General features: G+C 40.1%; 2 protein-coding genes across 6 annotated transcripts in view; both read left to right on the top strand.

Annotated features, from left to right (window-relative positions):
- Positions 1 to 15,683, top strand: part of LOC145432300 (ATP-dependent RNA helicase DDX54-like) — a 318,477-nt gene that overhangs the window by 27,557 nt on the left and 275,237 nt on the right. The window lies entirely within an intron of this gene.
- The window catches only part of tacr1a (tachykinin receptor 1a), a 49,591-nt gene that overhangs the window by 14,574 nt on the left and 19,334 nt on the right, over positions 1 to 15,683 (top strand). For both annotated transcript variants that reach the window (XM_026186895.2, XM_026186896.2), the window contains exon 2: positions 5,667 to 5,861. In XM_026186895.2, coding sequence (XP_026042680.1) covers positions 5,667 to 5,861 — 195 coding nt within the window. The remainder of the gene's footprint in view (positions 1 to 5,666; positions 5,862 to 15,683) is intronic.

The raw sequence follows: 15,683 nt of genomic DNA, 5'->3' as shown, positions 1-15,683 counted from the left end.
TATCTGTGTGTGCAGGTGACTATTACTGTGCATAATTAGTAGGCAACTTAACAAAAAACAAATATATACCCATTTCAATTTTTTTTTACCAGTGACACCAATATAACATCTCCACATTCACAAATATACATTTCTGACATTCAAAAACAAAACAAAAACAAATCAGCGACCAATATAGCCACCTTTCTTTGCAAGGACACTCAAAAGCCTGCCATCCATGGATTCTGTCAGTGTTTTGATCTGTTCACCATCAACATTGCGTGCAGCAGCAACCACAGCCTCCCAGACACTGTTCAGAGAGGTGTACTGTTTTCCCTCCTTGTAAATCTCACATTTGATGATGGACCACAGGTTCTCAATGGGGTTCAGATCAGGTGAACAAGGTGGCCATGTCATTAGTTTTTCTTCTTTTATACCCTTTCTTGCCAGCCACGCTGTGGAGTACTTGGACGCGTGTGATGGAGCATTGTCCTGCATGAAAATCATGTTTTTCTTGAAGGATGCAGACTTCTTCCTGTACCACTGCGTGAAGAAGGTGTCTTCCAGAAACTGGCAGTAGGACTGGGAGTTGAGCTTGACTCCATCCTCAACCCAAAAAGGCCCCACAAGCTCATCTTTGATGATACCAGCCCAAACCAGTACTCCACCTCCACCTTGCTGGCGTCTGAGTCGGACTGGAGCTCTCTGCCCTTTACCAATCCAGCCACGGGCCCATCCATCTGGCCCATCAAGACTCACTCTCATTTCATCAGTCCATAAAACCTTAGAAAAACCAGTCTTGAGATATTTCTTGGCCCAGTCTTGACGTTTCAGCTTGTGTGTCTTGTTCAGTGGTGGTCGTCTTTCAGCCATTCTTACCTTGGCCATGTCTCTGAGTATTGCACACCTTGTGCTTTTGGGCACTCCAGTGATGTTGCAGCTCTGAAATATGGGCAAACTGGTGGCAAGTGGCATCTTGGCAGGTGCACGCTTGACTTTTCTCAGTTCATGGGCAGTTATTTTGCACCTTGGTTTTTCCACACGCTTCTTGTGACCCTGTTGACTATTTTGAATGAAACGCTTGATTGTTTCGAGCCTATACAGCTTGGAGTAAGACAACATGCATGAAGAGGATGATGTGGACAAAATACTCATTTGCCTAATAATTCTGCACTCCCTGTAAATGTAAAACACAGGGAAGGGACAGTGAACTAGGAACTATAAATATGACACAAGCAGAAAACAATAAAAAGAACCAAACCCATGACAAACAATAAATCAAAGAATATAACTTAAACCAGAATTACACAAACTGGGTCACAACTAGATGTCATCTATGTAGATGAGGAGGCTAATTTTTCTCCATTTTGAGGGGATTCGTGCCTATGCATAGCAATATATGGGACAGGGCATCTCCTTGGTAAATCCAACACTTAACCTTCTAGGACCTGGCGTCCACATATGTGGACATCACATTGTGCGTTATTTAGACCAAAATACTCAATTTTGCTCTACAAGGGCCTGATATCTACTTACGAGGACATTATACTGCTACTGTTCTATCAAAATTTAAATGAATACCTTCATATGTGGCTCTGATTTTTCATAAAAACAAAAATAAGGTAAAATGCATGTCGTGGAAGAGTTTGGGTCTTAGGAGGTTAATGGTGACTTGCGTAATTGGTTTGAAGTTGGCCTTTAGTGTTGCCACGTCCCTGAAATCCTCATCAATCCTCATTTGCCATTTCTGCGATTTCGCATCTCATCCAGTAGCAGCTGGTTCATTTGTGCTGTCGTGCTCATTGAGTGCAGTTCGTTTCTTTAGCCAGTAAGTGTGAATGGTGCTGTCCAACTCATCATACTTGAGACACTTTCTTGGATGTCTGCTGCTGGGATGGTAACTGGTTTCTATTCAGGGAAGTCCCTGTGGACTGCTCCTATTGGTTTTGCATGAGTGAGTGGTGGCTGAAGGATTTACAGGTATGCAAAGAGTCTATAATGGCAACAACAGATGCAATACTTCAAATTACATCTCACAAACACAATGAACTCTCACATACAGAAACACACACAAGCTTTGCTACCATCATCCAGCTTCCAGCTACAGATGGAAATTTACGTAATTTGCTGCAAAAAGAAATAGTAAACCAAAAAAAGATGAAGGACCACATGAAATAGATTAACAATACAATTACCACCGCCTACATTCAAATACAATTTCTGAAAAAAATAAAATAAATAATTAATCAATCACCTTTACTGTCTCATTCTTAATCACTTACATTACAGGAAAACTCTGCAGCAGGTTCATGGTGTTTATATTGAACCACTGCATTGCCATTGCAGTTTTAGGTTCAATTTGTGGATAACTGGAGGTGTATGTCAGACATGACATCCAGCATTTACTGCCCAAGCTACCTGCTACCTTGTGAGAGGGAATCCTATTGAGAGGAATCAGATATTGCCTACAGACAGATGTTTGAAGTACAAAGTCTCAAGGGTGTGTTTACCAAGATATGAATGAAGGGGAGGGAAACACAGGGGTGCTAAGATCTCTACCAGCAAATCCATGAAAATGAAATTACTTTCGGGTAAAGAAGTGTGTCTGTGTCTGAATGTGTTTTTTATTTATTTATTTTTGTAACTGCAGGAGAAGATTAATCTAACAGAACCAGGCCCCAGGTGCAGGCTGTGTGAAGATGCCCCTGAGACAATACAGCACATAAAAGCAGGGTGCAAGATGCTAGCAGGCAAAGCATACATGGAACGCCATAACCAAGTGGCTGACATAGTGTACAAGAACATCTGTACGGAGTGTGGCCTAAGTCCCAAGGTCAATATGAGACACACTCCCCCTAGGGTGGTTGAGAGTGACCAAGCTAAGATCCTGTGGGACTTCCAAATACAGTAAGACCCACTGGTGATGGCTTACCAACCAGAAATGATAGTGGTAGACAAGCAGAGGAAGATGGTTGTAGTAATAAATGTAGCTATACTGAATTGGGGCAACATCAGGAGGAAGGAACATGAAAAGCTCAAGAAAAACCAAGGGCCGAGAGAAGAACTCGAGAACATGCGGAGGGTGAAGGCAAGTGTAGTTTGGTGTCCAGTTTGCATGCCAGTAGGGATAATAATGGTGATTTGGGCTTTTGGGCAAGCGGACCACTGTTCTCTGCAGGTGTGTGTTTGAATCTGACATCACCAGCTTAAATATGACTCACCTACATGAAGGAAAAGCCACATGGCTGCCAGAGCCTTTTGAAGTAGAGCTAAGGTAAAGCCGAGGTACTGATCTCCCGCTTTCAGTGGACTGCAGGGAGCATTTGATTTTAAAAGCCTGCTCTTGTGCTTGATATAATTAGAGTGAGAATATCCATTTAGCAGATTCATTTGGGTTATTAGTGGGATTAAGCCTTTAATTAGACCTCTTTGGCTCAGGATGGCATTTGGCTGGAGAGCTTTTCTGAAAAGAGACGAAAATTAGTAACAGTATACTGTGTACAACAAAAATATCAACATTATAGGCTTTTCACATAGTGTGGGAATTTAGGAATTGAAACTGAAAATCCTTGAGAAATGACTTCCATAAAGAAAACACTTCACCAGATAAGCATACCTTCAAGATTATGGAGCTAGCAGGAAAAACATGAATTAAAGTGCAACTCAGTCAATACAACCAAATCTCTAATAAATGTAAGTCAAAAATCTATACAGAGGTTTAAAATAAGAACTGATGTGGAGTTGATAATTATTTCTTTCTCTCCCTGAAGTATTGTATTTTCAATGAGGAGAAATGAGATCCAACAGAAAAATGACTTTAGATGGACTTTGTAATGAAGCTCAGTGTCAATGATGTGCAAGGTCATTTTAAGTGATTCCTGCACCTCTTCGTCTCTGATGAGGAGCATGAACATGGCAGTGTGAAATCACTACAGAAACGTCGAGGGAGCCTGATGGGAATCCTTCACACATTTTATGAAACACTTTTATGTTGTAATTCCAGTGTCTCTCTAGTAGTGCTGCCACAAACGATTATTTTGATAGTCGACTAGTCAACGATTATTTTTGCGATTAGTCGACTAATCAGATCATGCATCCATTGGACGTAAAACGTACAGCTTATTGCACCAGCATGCATCTGCTCTTATATAACTATCATTAGCTTACAGCTTTAAGTGTTTAAGGTATGTGCTAACTAAAAATAAAGGCAAGATGATAGTTTAGTTGAGGGGCAATCGTGGCTCAAGAGTTGGGAGTTCGCCTTGTAATCGGAAGGTTGCCGGTTCGACCCCCGGCTTGGACAGTCTCGTTGTTGTGTCCTTGGGCAAGACACTTCACCCGTTGCCTACTGGTGGTGGTCAGAGGGCCCGGTGCCTCTGTCAGTGCGCCCCAAGGTGGCTACAATGTAGCTTGCCATCACCTGTGTGTGAATGGGTAGATGACTGGATATGGCTGGATATGTAAAGCGCTTTGGGGTCCTTAGGGACTAGTAAAGCGCTATATAAATACAGGCCATTTACCATTTTATTAAATTTTAATGAAATTTGCAGATTGTTTCGGTGAAGTTTAATAAACTCCTTGCTATCTAAAATATAACAGGACACCGGAGTATATTCTCCAGCATCTCACACTTCTGATAATCAGTTGTCTGCTTGACGTTTATTTAGCTGTGTAAAAACTATAACTTTAATCTCAGCCAAACAGATTTACTCAGGAATAAATAAAATACTAAAAAAAAGCCAAACAATAAAATTTTTAAGTTATCTAAGTGACTTATATATGTTTAACCTGAGTAGCGAAAGACAGTGGTGGGTTTGAAAACGATTTGCCCGGAGTCCGGGGTTCTCACCGGCTCTAGTGAGCTTTGCCCCCGGCTAGCTATCGAGCTAGTGGGTAACAGATGTCGGAGCGCTTTTGAAAATATGTGGTGTCTTGATAAACTGAGCAGATATTTGAGGTTTACACAGCTACATTCTTGCTTGAAAATATGTTAAACTTTATTTTGTGAACCAGAAAGAATAATAAGAGTAACATTAAAACTAACCAGCTGCCGCCATTATTGGAAACTGAGCTGGGCTGCGCTATGAATTCTGGGACAGAGCTACTTCTTCTTCTTCGGGGTTTAACGGCAGCTGGCATCCTTGTACATGCAGTGCTGCCATCTTCTGTTTCAGTCCGTTATTACACTCTTAAATCCTACTACTTATTCATGCGTCTTTTGTGATCTTACAAAGCTTCAATCGACGCGTCGACTATAAAATCAGTCGTCAATGATTTTGATTGTCGACGTAATCGTGACTAGACCACTAATCGTAGCAGCCCTACTCTCTAGGGAGCATAGTTTCACGATCCCGTGCAGAAAAAAATCATCTTCAAAGTCTAAATAATTTTTGAACAAATGAAAACGTCATGTGATTTTCAACCTGTAAATATGAAAGAAAAAAGGTCATGTTTTTACTGGTGCTGAGTGGGCAAGTACGTGTGAATATTCACATCCCAGAGGTCATGTTCAAGTTATTCTCAAGAAACTCTATTTCTGTGAGTGTTTTTACTCTTTGCCCACGTCAAGGACTTAAATAACTTGTGATCCCATGCTAAAAAAAAAAAAAATCTTCTATCTGTAAAGCTCTTTATTCTGTCCTATATTCTTCTTTCATGTAAACCATGAAGCATTTGTGTCCCTGCAGGTACATGGCCATCATCCACCCTCTGCAGCAGCGCATGTCCTCCACAGAGACCAAGGTGGTGGTGGGTGTGATCTGGGTTCTGGCTCTGCTCCTGGCTTTTCCTCAGTACTACTATTCCAACACGGCTGAGGTCCCTGGCCGTGTGGTGTGTTACATCGACTGGCCAGAATACACTGTGTTTGACTTCAAAAAGATGTGAGTGAGTCTCTCTGGCAAGCAGCTATTCAAGTCAACAAGCCTAGCTAATTATTTTCCCATCAACAACAAATTTGGGAGGTTTGTGAAATTTGTGTGTATTCAGTGAAAATGATTAAAGCTTTCAAAGTAAGTCAAGTGACGGCACTCAGACAAACCGCCTGTGGGACAACAAAAAGGAAGAGCTGACTCAAAAGCCTAATGTAAACAGAACCTACGGCCTCATTTGGCTGTTTATTAAACCACAGAAGACTGACTGCATGTGGTGCATTTTGGACAAGTGCCCTTGCTGAGCTATTGATTCCAGCTTGTCTAAAAGCCAGCCTCAATTCTATAAATGAAAGAGCCTGTTCAGTCATCAACTTAAGTAGCCAAATGTGGACTTGATTTATTTTTTATTTTGTTATCTGAAATGCGACAGATTAAGAGAGTTAAGCCAGAGGGTCACACAGAATTCAAAATAGAGTTATTATCAGCATTCAAGGAAATTTTACTCCTGAGGTTTCTAATTCAGTCATGTGGAGTCAAAGTCTTCTCTCTTATTGTAAAAATGTATTTTATTTTATTTTTTTATTTAAAAGTGGTCATTGTCTCTCATGCAGCAAAAACACCTTTTCATTAATGTTCTCTTTACTGGGGAACATTTGGAAGAAACATCTGCCTGGCAGACACTACACATTTACACATTTAACCAGTTTTAATGCACTGCTACAGCCTATTACTGTCACATTTTTATAAACCAGGCTGCTTTTAGGTTTTATGACAATTGGCAAAAAGAGGAATAGGTATTTTACTCAATAATACAATAACAAACATGAAGTTATTGTCATGATTCGTTGTGTGGCAGGCAGGAGAAGGACCCAAGATGCAGACTCACAGACATGGGGATAAACTTACAGATCACAGTTTTAATGCTGGCTTAATGGTGAAACACAAAACAGTACTGAACTAAACTGGAAAAACTAAACATGAGATGTACCAGGAACCACGGGGAGAATAACACACAACATGAGGGAGAACGCGACGCCGAACAGAGGGAGACGCAGACAGAAATACACAGAGGGTTAACGAGGAAAGTGGGAACACACGGGGAACACAGCTGACACAGATAACCATAACGAGACAGGGCGGGGTGAACATAACACTGACGGGAGACGGGCAGAGTCAAACAGGAAGTACAGAGGTTCAGACAGGAGGAGAGAGCACGGGGAGAACACAGACATAACAGGCTGGGGAAAACATGGAATAAAACACGAAAGGGGACAAGGGCTCATGAATACATAGAGGGGCACACAGGGGGTGAGAGTCACAAAGGGAAAGCACACAGGGAACAACATAACAGGGCAACTCAGGAAACAGAACCTAAACAGGGAACTGAATACAAAAATACAAGAGAACTAAGAATACTGGGCCAACACGGCCCAGGACCATGACAGTTATGATTTAATGGCTAATTTAAAATACTAATAAATGCAAGAATATCACTTCAAATGTGTAGGTCAGAAACTTTGGAGTTTTTGTTAGTTAAATGGTGGAAACTAATTAGTTAGTTGAATATCTTTTAATTACTTAAGTCTGTCTTATGGAGAAGTTTGATGGAAGCAACTATTGTTTTCTGCTGAAGTTTTCACATCCTAATCATACTGTTGGAAGTCCGGGTTACCGACTGGCTCCCTAAATTATCTGTATTTTCCAGTTTAGGCTGATTTCAAAGAGCCTTTAGTGCCAAAATCTTTTAGCATCAGACTGTGTTTATTCTTCTGAAGACAGAAGGCAAAACCCAAACAACACACCCTTAGAGAAGTAGATGTGGACCTTAAGTGAAACAGCATTTAAACAGAAAAATAATATCACTAAAAGCTGCAAAAACCTAGTAGTAAACAGAGTACTAAATGATATTAAGTCAGAAAAACATGAAAGGAGGAGCTGGGGTGGATTTGTGTTTCAGAGTGGATCGCAGATGGGCAGCAACAACTGTGGGCAGGGTGCAGCAGCTTAAATATTGTGCCCTATCTGAGATTTGGATTGGATGGACCCACCGGCCAATGGCTTGGTGTTGAGATGAGCTCACCTGTTGAGATTGGTGCTGTGCTTGACTTTGTGGTCTGCTTGAACTAATGCCTGATGTTATCCACTGGCAGATTTGAGTACTCTCATCATGTATTATATGAAACTGTGTGAGTGCTGCAGAGGTTTGACAAGATGTGTGGCAGATATTTGGATGAGAGATGCTGCAAGTTAAAGAAGGTTAAAACAGGCTCTTCAAATGGTTTACTACTACTATGTGAGCCTGGTCAGGCAGTTCATTCAGGCATGACCAGTCAGCACCCTTTCCTCCAATTATCATGTTTCCTCTGGTTGCTAAAATAGGACCAAAGAGCTTTCATATCAAGGCAGTGAGTGAACATTAACATGAATCATTTTAACACCATATTTATGCATTGCCTGAGCAGAGGAAACAGCAAAAGCTGTCACTTCTGTCGAAGTGCTCCAAATGCATTTCCCCTCACCCCGTGATCTGAGATCAAAGAAAAGGCAAAGAAATGTATTGTTGTGCAAATGCGCCTGTTAATCTTCTCTCTGCACACACGGACACCTTGCTGTGTTATACAAACTTCAGAAGGTGCTTTAGCCAAAGCTGGATAAACACAGCATATCTAAAAAGGACGAATCCCCACTTTACACCACCCCAGTGACCTGCAGTTTCTCCTGCTTGTCTTCTTGTAATCCTAGTGGGATGACTGTCCAATACCACATATGATGCCAATAACACAGGTAGATTCTACAAATGTTAACACAGAAAAACACCCACACAATGACACACAAACACAGGCTGATCGCAGCCCCACTGATGGCACCCTCTCAGCTCATCAGCAGCGATGTTTACTCTGCTTCGGTGCCAGTCTGCCACTGCCGTCCCCATATTCTCCCACATTTCTCCATGGAAATATAGCTTATTATGAACATCACAACAGCAATTTCATTGTTCATGATGGGGTGCCTGCTACACTTATTATTTTTTTTAATGAAACCATAATCAGTGACATGCCGGAGCTGAGTGAGAAAACAGTTACTAAGCTGAGCTAACAAGACTGTAAATGACACTTGTGATTAAAGCCCAACGCTTTGACTTTGCAGTCAGTGGGAATTAGTATGCAAGGTCTCATAGGTGGGTATTAATAGATGTTACTGCATGCTTTCACTGACAGCTTACAAACTATTCCCCCTTAACATGCTACAGCATGTTTTGGGCATTGTAAAATTGCACGACATGAGCCTGTCATTAGTGACAGTGAAGCAGTCTGGAGTTGTCCTCCTGTTACCTCCAGTAATCTTTTGCCTCTGTTAGCAAGAAAAGTCAAAAAACAGCTGACCTTCCTTCCATATATATCTATAAAGTTATCTATCTATATATCTATATATAGATATATTTATTTATGTATTTATATTTATATTTATATGAACGCTACTATTGAACAACAGGCATGCATCCATTTGTTCCCATGTGTTAAAAATGTATTCCATATTCATTAATTATTATGCATTTAAAGACACACATGCACACACACACATTAACCTGTATATATAAATTACTGTGTGTAATTTGTCAGTGCAGCTGTGACCTCCACTGAGTAAGGTTTTATTGATTTTGCTTGTATGTCAGTTAGGTGATATATTGCAGCTTCCTTTCCCTAAAGCGTCATTCATCACTTAGAAATAAGAGCCTGCTCGGGCCCTCTGAGCAGAATGACTCTGTCAAGGAGTCGATCTGGTAAGTGTCATGTCGCAGCTCCAGTAGAAATCTAGACATAACATCCTGTGTTACTCGACCACTCTTTCTAGAAAGGCCTGTTCCACAGTGTGAACCAAATCTCAGTGAGGAAGTCTGTTAATATCAACAAAAGAAGTTCCATAATCAATCGTGAACTTCTGCAGCAGGAAATGTGATCAAATGAGTCTCTAACTAAGCTTCTAAACTACTACAAAAAGAACATTTTACTAACCACACAGCTACTAAGTGCTCTATATATTCAATGTATTTTATTTTATTTTTTTACAAATATCAACAAAACTAACAAGTCGGAGAAACTCAAATACACCCAAATACGAGGCCATAACAACCATTATGAACTGTAAAACGTGCTGGCATTGGAAATGCTCCTCCTTTAGGAATGTGGTCAACTCAGGTGGAGGAAAACAGCTGCGAGCAAGAAACAAACCTCCAGCTTTTTTTTTTCAGAACTACGACTGTGCTCATTAATCTGATTTGTGGAGATGGCTTTCATCTCAGTGAAGCTGTATTTTAATGGCATTTGAGTTTGTAGGAAGTGTAGAATTTTAGAGTAATGCTACAAAACTGCCAGCCGAGACTGATTATACACGAATGTTAGTGACTGGAGAGCTGCTTTGTCAACAAAACAGGAGCTTAAATAACTGGATATTTGAAATCATATTTGGAAACACTGGCACACAAGCACAGACTCACATACAGTACAAAGCAAGAACCTATAAGAAGTTTCACAGAGAATACAAATGACAACAAAAGTACCAAATACTGAGAAGAGAAAAACCACAGATAATCTGTCAAAGAAGGAAAAGACTATAGCGATGATTGGGAAATGAGAAACGGGTAGAAACATTCAGGGAATTGCAGAAGCTGAAAAATAAATGAAATAGTCAAAAAAAAAAAAGATGTGTTTAGTCCATAGGTTCTCACAAGGTCAAAGTAAAAAAGATTTCATATTTATTTCTAGATTATTTGTTCGTCGTATCTTCTTTCCTTCTCTACCTTCATGTAGAGATGATCCAGTGTAAATCCTGCCATTTATTTGGGCTTTTTGTGACTAAAGTTGAACTTGATTAATGATCATGCTTAATGATTAATGAAGCTATGGCTATTATTGTAAACTTTTCATATGTAGATCAGCAAATTATAATATTAGTCAAAGATACCCAAGTAAATTCAAAGTGCAGTTTTTAAAGGATCATTTCAGGTTTTAAAGGAAATCCTAAAAGGTTGATCATTAATATGCAAATCGTCATGACCATTGATCAACAACCACTGATCAAAGACCACTGATCAATGGCCATGAGTACCATTCACAGCGAGTTGGGGAATGGCTACAATCACAGCATTTTAAGATGGCGAAAGATGTACGCTTAGGCCCCCTCCTCGATTCAGAGATGGTCTTTCCCTTTTCACGTAAATGGCCTCCTTGACTCTGCACTCAAACCAGGGTTTCTCCCCATTCAGGATGTGTACATCCTCATCATTGAAAGAGTGTCCACTGGCCTGTAGGTGTAAATAGACTGCAGAGTCCTGGCCTGACGAGATAGCTCTTCTGTGTTGTGCCATCCATTTAGCCAGAGGTTATTTGGTTTCCCTGATGTCTAATTATCAAGTATCATTGTGCAATGTACTGTTTATAAGGTTGGGGAAACGTGCAATCAGCTGAGACTGAAGAAGTCACTTGGATGAGTGATGAAACGTTTCTCCCACTGAAAACGCTACGTCCAGATGAACAGAATCAACCTTTTAGGATTTACTTACCTGGATGATTGAGCATGCATCAAGACTTTTTAAAGAAAAGCGGCTATTCAAACCTACCTCACCCTGTGAAATAGCCCCAGTCTTGTTAAATTATGAGTTAACTGTGACCAACCACAATTATGCTTGGAAATTCTCAGTCTCAGTTAGACTGAGTGTTCACTGGACAAAAATGGTATCCATGAGATAAAAAGAACAAAAAAGCTTGTCTCACATTTGCTGATCATCTTGAGGAACCCCAAGACTTTGGGGAAAATAGTTGGCAAAACGTTGAACTTTTTGGAAGGTTTGAGTCTCGTTACATCTGGCATAAAACTAACATAGCATTTCATAAAAAGGAGATCATACCAACAGTCAAACATGGTGGTGTGATGGTCTGGGTCTGCTTTGCTGCTTCAGGATAACCTGCTGAGATTAAGAGTTCTTCTTTCTACCACAACATCCTGAGGGAGAATGTCTGACAGCTCAAGTACATGTAGTACACCAAAACACATGAATGGCTAAAAAAAATAAAACAAAATTCATCTTTTGGAGTGGTCTAGTCAAAGTCCGGAGTTATATCCAATTAAGATGCTTTGGTGTAACTTTAAACGGTTTATTCCTGCTTGAAAACCAGTGTGACTTAAAAGAAATGTGCAAAGAAAAGTGGGCCATAGTTCCTTCACAGTCAGAGGAAAGACTCACTGACAGTTATCATAAACGCTTGACTGAAGCCCAACCAATTATTAGGTTTAGGGAGCAACTGCTTTTTCAAATTTTTCAATGTTCAAGGTACACCTGTGGGTTTAATGTTACCTGCTGCTGAAGGTTCAAAACCTCAGCGGCAGAGTGGCACGACTTGCAACACTTTTTGTGATTTACTGTTGAGTATTAATTGATGTTATGAATTGTGGGACTGCATTACCTCCTTCATGTTCATAAGAGATGCTTCAGTGTGTCCTCCGCAACAAGAGATAATAAATGAAGCACTAAATCACCTTTCCTGAGTCATGTTACTGCAAATATACACAGTTCTGGGGTCGCTGCTTACAGTTCCTCAACCACAAAGACAGAAGGTAAAACAACCAAAGATCAGGGGGAACAGAAACAAAGAAAAACCAAAATACAAAATCTGGCAACACAGAGAGAACCAGGCCTGTTAAATATTTTACTGACCCGATAAAGGAGCATATGCACTGAGTGTATATCAGACATTTCCATTATGTGTGTAATGCTGCTTAATCTTGGCGGCTTTCTGCTATAAGACTCTCCTCAGAACCCACAACATTTATCTATTACTGCTGCTGAAATACTAAGTCGATAATGCCCAGATAACTGCAATATATAAACAGCAACAGCACACATAGATAGTAGCTGGTGTTTGTGAGCACCAGCACAAGCTTTCACACCTTTAGAGAATATGTGTGTCAAGAAATGATGTCACAGACAGATTTTTTCCTTCCTGTCTGCAGCAAAAAACAGCCAACAATGAGCATTTAAGCCACACAAATGATTTTATTTCTGGAATATCGACACCGATTTTCTTTTGTGATTTGTCGGCAGCCATTGCAATGAACACAAGATTTGGCTCAAGATTTGGCAGTTCGTCTTGTAATCAGAAGGTTGCCCGAAGGTTGCCGGGTTCGAGCCCCGGTTTGGACAGTCTCGGTTATTTACTTCACCCGTTGCCTACTGGTGGTGGTCAGAGGGCCCGGTGGCGCCAGTGTCCGGCCTCTGTCAGTGCACCCCAGGGTGGATGTGGCTACAATGTAGCTTGCCATCACCAGTGTGTGAATGCGTGCGTGAATGGGTGGATGACTGAATGTGTAAAGCGCTTTGGGGTCCTTAGGGACCAAGTAAAGCGCTATACAAATACAGGCCATTTACCATTCTGTAACTGAGTGAAAAGAAATCTAAAATGGGGGAAAATACCACAACATATTAACACGTGGGGAGGTTTTAAACGCTGACCCACAGTTGGTTCACCTGCCAGAATTACACAACTATTAACCAGATAATTACTTCTGCTCTGAGCACTGGACATAAATATCAAACTGTAAGTTAATTTTCTAAAATCTTGTGGTGTATTTATCAAAGCCAAAATGGTGCAGAATGACAGAACCATGCAACGTGTGGATTCGTGAGTCTATATATCAGCTACTGAGTATTCACTGTTTTCTTTAATATAAAATGGACAAAATCATTAAAATTACATTTGCAGCTTTCTAAAGCTAATGTAGCCTCCATGTTAGGCCCCAGTTTGACAGAAAATATAAATGTAAAAGAATGAATATTATGAAGTTAGTTACACAATTCCAACATGTCCAGATATAAAGAAGATTGTTTAATTAAAGTAACCTTTTAACACTTTTCCCTAACACCAGTAGGACAGACTAGAGATGTAAAAGCTGAACTGTGTTCAAATTGTGGAAGCCATAAATTTCAATGATAGAAATAGTTCTCGCATAGTAGTTCACTTCAGTCCTCTGTCTTAAAGTGTTTTAGTGTTTTGAAAGAGGGTGTGATAAATTGAGGGTGGCTCTTCACTGTGAAACCAAAGGACACTCCACACTGAGACAGTACAAAACTAACATTGCCATCTCTTTTGACTCTGAAGATCCAAACATTATCCACTAAGACTTTAACCTAGCAATAATAATCAGAAAAGGTTTAACTGGGGCTAAGGATCAAGTAAGCCAAATGGTAAATTCCCATAAACCATCTGCACAGTCGGTCTTCTTTTCTAACAGGTACATCTCTGTTTAGACATAATTCAGTTATAAGGCACTTATGCTTTAGCTTTATTCTCCATATTCTTATGTTTTCTTTTGTACATAGTCTGTAGTAGCTATTTAAGCTAGTTTTAAGCATGTTATGACTTTATTTCTTACCTTCAGTTTGGAAGCTAACAGGAAAAAAACCTAGTCACATAGGCCTGAAGACCAGCTAGCAACCCCATGGTGACCTCCAGAAAAAAATACTCACTTAAACAATCTCTAGGTCCCTATTACTGAGTCTTTAGCTGTCGATTTCACATCGACTGCCAGACGTCTTGAGCAACCACATGCAATCGTTTCGGGAAATATTCCTTGTGCTAAAAGCTGTTGGTTAACAGGGTATCGCCAGCCAGTGTCACTGGAACAGTAATAGCTAGGGATTCAACAAGAATCATGACCATAATCATAAGCATACAAGAAATGAGAATGTTTGAATGTGGTGATGAGGGAAAATCATCATAGTGAAAAAAGACCAAACATTTTAAAAAATGAAAACTAAGAAGTTCAAAAATAAACAGAAAAGTAAAATCAGCTTTAATGGATAAACCTGACTTTGTGTAGCTACTTTGTTAGTTTTGGGTATCTAAATTATGTCTCTGTGGACTCTCATTTATTAAATGGTTAAAAAAAAGGCCTGTATTTGTATAGCGCTTTACTTAGTCTCTATGGACCCCAAAGCGCTTTACACTACATTCAGTCATCCACCCATTCACACACACATTCACACACTGGCTACACTGTAGCCGCAGCTGCCCTAGAGCACACTGACTGAGGCGAGGCTGCCGGACACTGGCGCCACCGGGCCCTCCGACCACCACATTTGACATTAACATTAGTGGATTGCTTGAGTCATTTTATTTCATTGAGTAATTTCATTACATTTCACTACACTGGTTATTTACACAATGTAGAGCCAAAATGTAAGCATAGGAAGCTTTTTTTTCTGTGAAGCTGGATGTAGTAATAAATTTAAAGCCATTTCAAGTATGCTAATCTGAAGCTTAAGTGAGTGATTCAGTCAGATCCTTGCTTGCTTTACATGTCTGCATCATAATTCATTGTCTAGAGAGGGGAGACCGTATGAAGGACCGCTTCAGAATGAGTGCATATGCCATATGCATCTGGTGCCATTTTTGGCAATGATGTAAAGTCTCTGAAGGCTCTTTGAATAAAAAAGCACCACATGAAGACAGTTTTGAAACACAATGGGAGGCCATTTACGTCTGTGAGTCAGAAAGCTCACCTTGACATCTTTACCCAGGGTGGCACTGACAAGTCTTACTGACGTGAATGCTTATGACATTAAAGCTAAAGAGAGGCTGTAAATTTTAATATGTGAATTTTAATTGAATTTTGCCTTGTTCAAACAGATATGTAAAGATAGTTACCTTATGATTTAGAAATGATTATTACCTTTAACATGCATTTTCATTCAGGGATTTAGCAAGCTATTATGCTCAAAAAATCGAGAACTGACGCCAGACATAATAAGCAGAGGAAATATTTCATGTGTTTACG

This window comes from Astatotilapia calliptera, chromosome 12, assembly GCF_964374335.1.
Source record: "Astatotilapia calliptera chromosome 12, fAstCal68.1, whole genome shotgun sequence".
In the NCBI taxonomy this organism is placed as follows: Eukaryota; Metazoa; Chordata; class Actinopteri; order Cichliformes; family Cichlidae; genus Astatotilapia; species Astatotilapia calliptera.
Note: the sequence above shows the minus strand (reverse complement) of the source record. Positions and strands in the feature narration are given on the sequence as shown.